We start from the raw sequence: 8,827 nt of genomic DNA, 5'->3' as shown, positions 1-8,827 counted from the left end.
TCCTCACACCCAGATCTGGGCCTGGTATGCAGTAAGCAGCCCGCAGATCTTTGGGAATAAACAAGACCAGACATTAGACAGAGCTGAACCAGGGTGAGAGGGTGCCGGGGGTGGGGGGACAGTCACCAAGGAGGTGGGGCTGAGCAGAAAGAAGGGAGAAGGTGAGGAAGGGAGAGAGCACCCCCTCCTCCATCCCAGAGGCTGAACTGGGGGCCCTGGACCTGGGAGAAGACCCTTGAGGCCGAGGCGGGAGTCTGGGCTTGATTCCCGTGGCCAGAGGTTGCCAGGAGGGGCATGGATGGGACAGGGGACTGCCTGGCAGGCAGCTGAGCTGTCATGGCAGGGGCTCTGGTCCCTCTGGGAGCCTGGGCTGGGTTGTGATTGGGTGTCATGGGAAGTAGGTCCCCCAGCCTGCAGGGGTACCCTGAGAAGGGCAGGCACAAGACACCTCCCACCTGCCCCCCCAGCGACCCTCAGAAGCCAAGAGCTCCTCCCCTCCCCCCAGGGAACGCGGTGGAGGGAGCAGGGGATCGTAGAGCCGTGTGTCCTGCCTCAGGGCCGGCTGGCCCAGCACACAGAGGGACAGGTCAGATGGCGCTGAAGGACACGCTGGGGGGAGCGCAATGTCCTCAAAGAGGTCGAGGGTGGAGGCGTCCAGGGCAGCGAGACTCAGGCTGGGGCCAGCATGCAGTGCCTCGGTGGGCGCCACGGCACAGGCCACGCCCAGGAAGGGGGAGGGAGGTGGTGGGGGCGGCCTCTGGGGCGGCGGTCTCTGGGGAGGCGCCTCCTGGGACAGAATGGACATGGCCAGGTGCTGGGTGGCAGCTTCGATCTTGGCAAACTGCCTGCGGAAAGAGCCGGGCGTTACAGGGGTGACCATGAAGAAATCCCCTCCCGTCTGCCATCCCAGGAGTGATGTGTCTCTGCTCTCCCTCCCCACTTGTCTTTATGCTACTGTCTCTGCCCTGGGTCCGTTTTCTTGAGTCCCACAGTTCAGTGTCTCTAACCCCATCCATGGGCTTTCCTGGTGGCTCAGATGGTAAAGAATCTGCCTGCAAGGCCTGGGGGTATGGCTCAGTGGTTGAAAACAGGCTTAGCATGCAAGAATCTGCCTGCAATGTAGGAGACACAGGTTCGATCCCTGGGTGGGGAAGATTTCCCTGGAGAAGGAAATGGCAACCCACTCCAGTATTCTTGCCTGGGAAATCCCATGGATAGAGGAGCTTGACGGGCTACTGTCCATGGGGTCGCAGAGTCAGACAGAACTGATCAACTAACCCTTTGTTTCACTTTCCACCCCATCCATTGGGAAGCTATGAACAGTTGTGGGGCTTGTGCGTTGCACAAGGAGGCAGGTCCCGTCCAACACTGTGCACACTTAAAAATATTTATTTATTTATTTTTGTCCATGCTGGGTCTTCGTTGCTGTGAGGGCTTTCCTTCCTTGAGGCGCACGGGGGCTCCTCTCTAGTCAGGGTGTGCGGGCTTCTCATTGCGGTGGCTTCTCTGGTTGCAGAGCACAGGCTCTAGGGTGCACGGGCTTCAGTAGTTGCAGCGTGAGGCTCAGTCGTCCTGGCTCCCTGGCTCTGGACACAGGCTCAACAGTTGTGGTGCGTGGGCTTAGTTGCCCCGAGGCCTGTGTGATCTTTCTAGACCAGGGATCGAACCCATGACTTCTGCATTAGCAGGAGGATTCTTTACCACTGAGCCACCAGGAAATCCTGGTATGTTTGGCATTTAGATTTATTCTGACCATATTCCAACATGGAGAAGTAAAAAATGTCTTAAGAGGTGCCTTCACAATTTTTTTTTTTTTTTTTGCACAAAGGCACTCTGTGGACTGGCAGCGCCACTCTAACATCAAAGCCGTGTGGATTCTGCTTCCTAAAGGGCTATGAATCTGCATCTCCACCAACCCTCTCAGGATCGCCACCAACCCCTGGCTGGAGTCCCTGGCCGCCCTGGATGACTGCAGTAGCCACTGCACAGGTCTCCCCCAGTATTCCTACCCCCTCAGGAGCAATGCAGGTGGATCTCGCACTGCACTGTGTCCCCCTAAAATTGATATGTTGAAGTTTTAACCCCCAGCACCTCAGAAAGTAAAAAGTCACTCAGTCATGTCTGACTGTTTGTAACCCCATGGACTGTAGCCTACCAGGCTTCTCTGTCCATGGAATTCTCCAGGCAAGAATACTGGAGTGGGTTGCCATTTCTCTCTCCAGGGGAATCTTCCCAACCCAGGGATTGAACCCAGGTTGCCTGCATCGCAGGCAGATTCTTTACCACTGAGCCACCAGGGAAGCCCCAGGGCCTCAAAACGTGACTGCATTTGGAGATGGAGTCTTTAGAGAGGTGATTAAGTCAAAATTACATCATCAGGGTGGTTCCTAACCCAGGAGGAGGAGATGACACACAGAGGAATGACCACAGGAGAAGCCAAGGAGGAGGCCTCTCCCCGCCAGCACCTTGGTCTGGGGCCTGAGGCTCCAGAATCTTGAGGTTGTCCTCAGTGCCCCGCCCAGTCTGTCATGTTTGATCGTGGATGTTCCAGCAGATGAATACAAAAACATTGTGTTGAACAAAAGCAGTGAGACTTAGTGCATGCTGCTGCCGCCGCTAAGTCACTTCAGTCGTGTCCGACTCTGTGCAACCCCATAGACGGCAGCCCACCAGGCTCCCCTGTCCCTGGGATTCTCCAGGCAAGAACACTGGAGTGGGTTGCCGTTCCCTTCTCCAGTGCATGAAAATGAAAAGTGAAAGTGAAGTCGCTCGGTCGTGTCCGACTCTTTTCGACTCCATGGACTGCAGCCTACCAGGCTCCTCCGTCCATGGGATTTTCCAGGCAAGAGTACTGGAGTGGGGTGCCATTGCCTTCTCCCAGTCAGTGCGTGACACCATAGAAATAAAGTTCAAAACCAGGCTAACTCGATCAACAGGGAGAAACGTCAGGATGGCGACTCATGGGAAGGAGATCCCACTAGGATCTCTGGAGGCAAGAAATGCCCTGTTACTAGATCTGAATGTTGATTTTATCAGCAGGTCCCCTTTGGGAAAAATTCATTAAGCTCTGCACGGATGATGTGTGCATTTTTTTTGTACTACGTTAAACCTGCAGGGAAAGGTTTATTTAAAAATGTATCCGTCGGAACTTCCCTGGTGGTCCAGTGACTAAGACAGCATGCTGGGTCACTGATCAGGGAAGACCCCACATGCCCTGGAGAAAGTAAGCCGGAGCACCACAATCTGAGCCTGTGCGCGAAGCTCCTACTCCCCAAGGAGAGAAGCCGCGGCAATGAGAAACCCAGGCGCGCACCTAGAGAGGAGCCCCTGCTCGCCTCATCTAGAGAGAAACCCACACAGCCGCGAAGATAAATAAAAGTTAATTAATTTTAGAAAATATATCTGATGGGACTTCCCCGGTGGTCCAGTGGCTAAGACATACTGTGCTTCCAAAGCCGGGGCCCCAGTTTCGATCCCTGGTTGGGGAGCTAGATTCCCCGCACGCCATGCCTCAGGGCGCAACTGAGACCCAGAGCTGCCAAATAAAGAATTAAAGTTTCAATAAAGGAGCTGCTGCATCAGACAACTGTCTTTTGACTTTTCTGCAAGTTTGAAAATTTTTCACACGGAGTTAAACAATTTCTAGCGTGGGTGGAGGGGGATCCCGGGGGAGCGGGGCCTGAGGGGACCCGGAGAGAGGAGGGCGTGGGTGGGGAGATGCGATAGGAGCTCACTCCTGCCCTGGATCTTGTTGGGCCGTGCCTGCATGCCCAGGGGGATGTGCTCACTGTGGGCGGCCTGGGCCTCCGCTGCGGAGCCTGGGGCAGAGCAGCTGTGGGGAGGGGGGGAGGTCTGTGCTGCCGAAGCTGGCTCTGGGGGGCAGGGAGGACAGGCAGGGAGCTGGGGGGTGGTGGCGGGGTGCCAAGCGGCGGCATCGCCGTGATGTCCAGGCTGGGGGGCAGGCTGAAGGTGGGGAGGGGTCCTTGAGCAGTTGGTGAGGAGGCCGGCTCTGGAACGTGGGGCCAGACCGTGTTTGGGGGCAGGTGGGTCTTCCATCCTGGGCTCCCAGGAGGAAGGCCGCTTGCGGCAGGGGAGAAGCGGTTAGGGCAGGAGGCTCCCACTCATTCACGTGTGGTCCAGGATCTCCTGGGGCGAGTCCCCAGAGCCACCCACCTGCAGAAAATCAGGGGCTTGGACAAGTCACTTCACCGCTCTGTGCCTGTTTCCTCATCTGAAAAGGGAGGACTGTGAGAGCACCCGCCTCCTGGGGCTGCTGTCAGCGATTCCTGAGCTTATGCTCACTGTAATGGCATCGGGGGCCAAAACTAAAGCACTTAGAACAGTGCCAGGCACGTGGGAAGTGTCCGATAGGTTTTAGCTCCCATAGCCACCACTCTCATCCTTACCATCACCTCAGCCTCAGCACCATCACCATCGCCACCATCGCCATCATCACCCTCACCATCACCACCACCATCACCGTCACTACCATCGTCCTTACCGTCACCTTCATCATTATCACCACCATCATCTTCATCCTCATCACCATCACCATCCTCACCACCATCACCATCACCACCATCACCATCACTACCATCGTCCTTACCGTCACCTTCATCATTATCACCATCATCATCTTCATCCTCATCACCATCGCCACCATCGCCCTCACCACCCAGTCCCTGAGATGCTGTACCCAGGCAGGACTACAGAGTGGTCCACAGCATGGACTCAGACTGCCTTACAACTGTCTCACCTCTCTAGCTGTGTAGCCTTGGACAAGTCATTGCACCTCTCTGAGCTCCCCGTCAGTAATACAGGGAAAACAGAGAGCCCACAGTGCAGGTTTGTGGGAGTGGTAAGCGACCTAGCGTATGTCAGGGCCTTAGGACAGTGTACCTGGCACACAGCGGCCTCAAAAAATGGTCACTGTCACAGGGTGAGGGGCGAGCACAGGCCCGGGTGGGTGTGTGGGCGTGGACAGGCTGGGCAGAGACCCAGAGGAGCAGAGGTCTCCATCCACATGCCCGGAGACAGGGTAAGGTGTGGCTCCCGCAAGAGGCTGACTGGTGCAGAGCTAGGTGGGGAGCTGCGGCTGGCAGGAAACAGGGGCTGGCAGGGCAGAGCCTCTGTGCTGAGGGCCACGGGAGCCACGGGAGGGGGTACTTGAGCAGGAGAGAGGCCGAGTGTGCATGGTGTGTGGGTTAGAAAGACGCTGCCTTCAAACCGCCCCGGAGTCGGACCCCGCCTCCATTGTCTGAGCCGCCACCATCCCTAGCTGCCTGCATCCCCAATCGACAACCTGGGGGTCCTTTCAGACCCCACCACATCCCCACCCAGAGCCCAAGTCCCTCCGGGGCCCACGAGGTCCCCCCGATCAGTCCCTTCTCTGTCTTGAACCTGAGTCCGTCCCCTCACTCTGCTCCAGCCTTCCCAGGCCTGCTTCCTGGCACCTCTGGGCCTTTGCAGTGCGCCCCTTTCCAGGGCTGCCCCCCTCATCTCCGCAGGGCTACTCTCTCCCCTCCCCAGGGAGGCCCTCCTGGACACCTTTCCTAAAATGCCAGCCCGCCCCCAGCACGCCCTCGGCAGCACTCACCACCTTCAAACAAGCCCTATTGTTTGTAAAAACTGAGGTAAAATTCACAGCACTTAAAAGGAACCATTTTAAAGCATGCAATTCAGTGGCCTTCAGTACACTACTGATGTTGTGCAAACACCCCCTCTAATTAGTTCCAGAACTTTCCATCACATCCCAGAAGGAGACCTGGCACCTGTTAGGCATGTCTCCCCAGCCCAGCCCCCAGCCCCTGGCACCCACCAACCTGCTTCGTGCTCTGTGGCTGGGCCCATTCTGGATATTTCACAGGAATGGACTCGCACAGAAGGGGGCCTTCCACGTCTGGATCCTTTCACTAGCCATCCTGGCACGTTGTAGCCTCGTATGGTGTCATTCACTTCTTTATTTTTTTTTAAGTCTTTATTGAGTTTGTTAAATATTGCTTCTGTTTTATGTTTTTTGTTTTTGTTTTTTTTTTCTGGCCGCAAGGTATGTGGGATCTTGGGCCTCCCTGGTGGCTCAGACAGTAAAGAATCCGCCTGCAATGCAGGAGACCCGGGTTTGATCCCTGGGTCGGGAAGACCCCCTGGAGAAGGGAAAGGCTACCCACTGCAGTATTCTTGCCTGGAGAATCCCATGGACAGAGGAGCCTGGCGGCTACAGTCTGCAGGGCTACACAGAGTGGGACGTGACTGGGCGACTAACATTTTCACTTTCACACTATGTGGGCTCTTAACTCCCTGCCCAGGGGCCGAACCTGCACCCCTTGCACTGGAAGGCGAAGGTAAAAACCCCTGGACCGTCGGGGAAGGTCCCACTTCTTTATTTTTACAGTCCCTTATCAGCTGCCTCCCCACTGGAACACAAACTCCATGAAGCAGAGAGTTTTTTTGGCTATGCCCGCGGCATGCAGGGTCTTGGTTCCCGGACCAGGGATTGAACCCACGCCTCCTGAGTGGAAGCACAGAGGGTTAACCACTGGACCGCCAGGGAACTCCCGAGGCAGAGAACTTTGCTTCCTACGGATGGGTCTTTGGGGCCGGGCACACAGTCGGCACTCCATAGGTGCATGTTGGGTGCATCTGGCCCCGGGGTCCCCTCCGCTCTGTGCTGTCTGGGCCTGGGTCCCACCCCGGCCCCTCCCAGCCCCCTCCCACCCTGCCCCCCTCACCTGCAGATCTGGTTGTGTAGGAACCGCCTGTGGTTGGGCCTCCTTTTGAGGGGCCTGGCCCGCCGCGGGTGCAGGGCGCGCAGCACGTGGGCAGCCGCCCCACTCACGAAGGCGCACAGCTCCCGGGGGCCTGCCTCGGAGACTCCAGGGCCTGTGGGAGCCCCGGGGTGCATGGCTGGGGTGACGGAGTGGCTCTCCACAATGCTGATCAGAGAGCAGCCACCCCCGCAAATCTGCGAGGGGCGAGGAGCAGCTGGGGCTGGGGGCCCAGGGCCAGGGAGGGGCACAGGAAGAGAGACGGGGGGTGGGGGACCATACAGGGAGGGGGGACCTCAGTTGGCGGAGCAGGGCCCAGGGAATCGGAACCGTCCTGTGCCCTCACCCGGGCCCTGAGGTGTGAGGAGCCCATAGGTGGGGGTCTGATATAGGCCGGCCAGGGGGCAGGGAGGGGAGGGGTCGTTCTGTGTGCCCCCCTCAAAGGCCCAATTAGCACATAGTTGGGCCTGGGATCTGGGACAGGCAGCGTAGGTGGGGGGGTCAGAGAAAAGCGCCTGGAGATGGCCAATTAAGGGGACAAAAGCCTCATTAGGGAAGCGGGGCCAGGAGCAAGTCAACCCCAGCGATTAGCCTGGAGGACCCGTAATTGCAGCCCAGGGGAGGGGGCTCAGGGAGGCTTGGGTGCCCAGCGCCCAGAGGGAGCGGGCAGTGCCCCTGGGAGGGTGCTGAGCGCCTCCAGCTGTGGGGCGGACACCCCACGTCTGCCCAGCCCCCGCCATGCCGCCTCCCCAAGCCTTCCCCCCACCTCTCCAGGTGCTCAGGGAGGCCTGCTCTGCCCAGGGCCTAACAGCTGTGGGGGGCTGGCATCTGGGGGGGCTGACTCCCAAACCCGGCCTTTCCCACCTCAGCTTCTGAGTGAGCAGGGGAGAGGGGTGGGGACTGCCTGCAGGCTGGGCCTGGCTGCTCAGGTGGGCGAGGGGATGCCAGCCAGACGGGCCGGGAGGGAAGCAGAGACCCAGGCCTGGCTTCCCCCCAGGCATTTCACTGAGGGGCTGGGGGGCTGGCCCTGGAGGAGATAGGGAGGAAGGGCTGGCTCCTGGGGCCTTGGCTGGTGTGGGAGGGGCCTCTCCGCGTTTGAGAAGACCTGTGGGAGTTTGTGTTGGGAGGTTCATGAGCCCAGTGGAGGCCCCAACACGTGGCCGCAAAGCTGATGGCTTCACACCATGCACATGGCTTCCCCTGCAGTTCTAGGTCAGGATCACGCTGGGTCCCCTGAGCTGAGGTCAGGGCGTTGCTTCTGGAGGGTCTGCTCCTGCCTTTCCCGGCGTCTTGAGGTCGCCCAGAGTCCTTGGCTTGTGGCTCCTGCCTACGTCTCCTAAGTGAGTCCTCCTCCGACGTCTCCTTCTGACCCCGCCCCTCCTGTCCCCCGTCATAGGGACTCACCAGGTTACCCCGGATAACCTCCCACTCTTCGCATCCTCTTCGCATCCTTAACTCCGCCACGTCCGCCAAGTCCTGCTCGCCACGTAAGTCACGTGGTTGCAGGTGCCGCGGGTTAGGACGTTGGCAGCTTTAGGCCACAGAGGGCGAGGCTTGGCCCCAGTGATGGCTCCTCCCGGGCTCTCCCTGGAGGCCACGGCAACTGGGTCAGTGGTTGCAGCCTCTGAGGCCGAGCCCGGGGCTGCCCGGGGCGGAGGCGGGGTTAGCCGGCATCCAGGCAGGGAGACAGACGGACACAGCACGGTGAGGAGACCCCAGGGTCCCCAGTGCCTGACACGCTGCCCCTTGGCGAGGCCCCCTGCCCCCGGGCACGCACAGGAAGGCATGAGTGTCCCTGTTTCCTGAAGGAGAAACTGCGGTCAGGGCATACGTGCACCCAAAGTCACGGCAACTGAGCTGGGATTTAACGCATGTCGGGAAAAAGCTCTCAGGAGGGAAACGAAGAACTTTCTGAAAGCTCTCATAGGGCTTCCCTTATGACTCAGCGGTGAGGAGGCTGCCTGCCAACGCAGGGGATGCAGGTTTGATCCCTGGTCCGGGAAGATCCCACAGGCCGCCGAGCAACTGGGCCAGCGCACCGCAACTACTGAGCCTGCGCTCTG

At 58.9% G+C, this 8,827-nt stretch overlaps 1 protein-coding gene across 1 annotated transcript; it reads right to left on the bottom strand.

The window, feature by feature from the left end:
* Window positions 1-388: 388 nt before the first annotated feature.
* C17H19orf85 (chromosome 17 C19orf85 homolog) lies at window positions 389-6,901 on the bottom strand. The gene is made up of 2 exons (XM_055551237.1): window positions 6,729-6,901; window positions 389-845 (listed from the first exon to the last, which is right to left on the bottom strand). The coding sequence occupies exons 1-2, from the start codon at window positions 6,899-6,901 to the stop codon at window positions 389-391; spliced, it is 630 nt and encodes a 209-aa protein (XP_055407212.1).
* Window positions 6,902-8,827: the final 1,926 nt, after the last annotated feature.

Source organism: Bubalus kerabau, chromosome 17 (genome assembly GCF_029407905.1).
Source record: "Bubalus kerabau isolate K-KA32 ecotype Philippines breed swamp buffalo chromosome 17, PCC_UOA_SB_1v2, whole genome shotgun sequence".
NCBI classification, from domain to species: Eukaryota; Metazoa; Chordata; class Mammalia; order Artiodactyla; family Bovidae; genus Bubalus; species Bubalus kerabau.
Note: the sequence above shows the minus strand (reverse complement) of the source record. Positions and strands in the feature narration are given on the sequence as shown.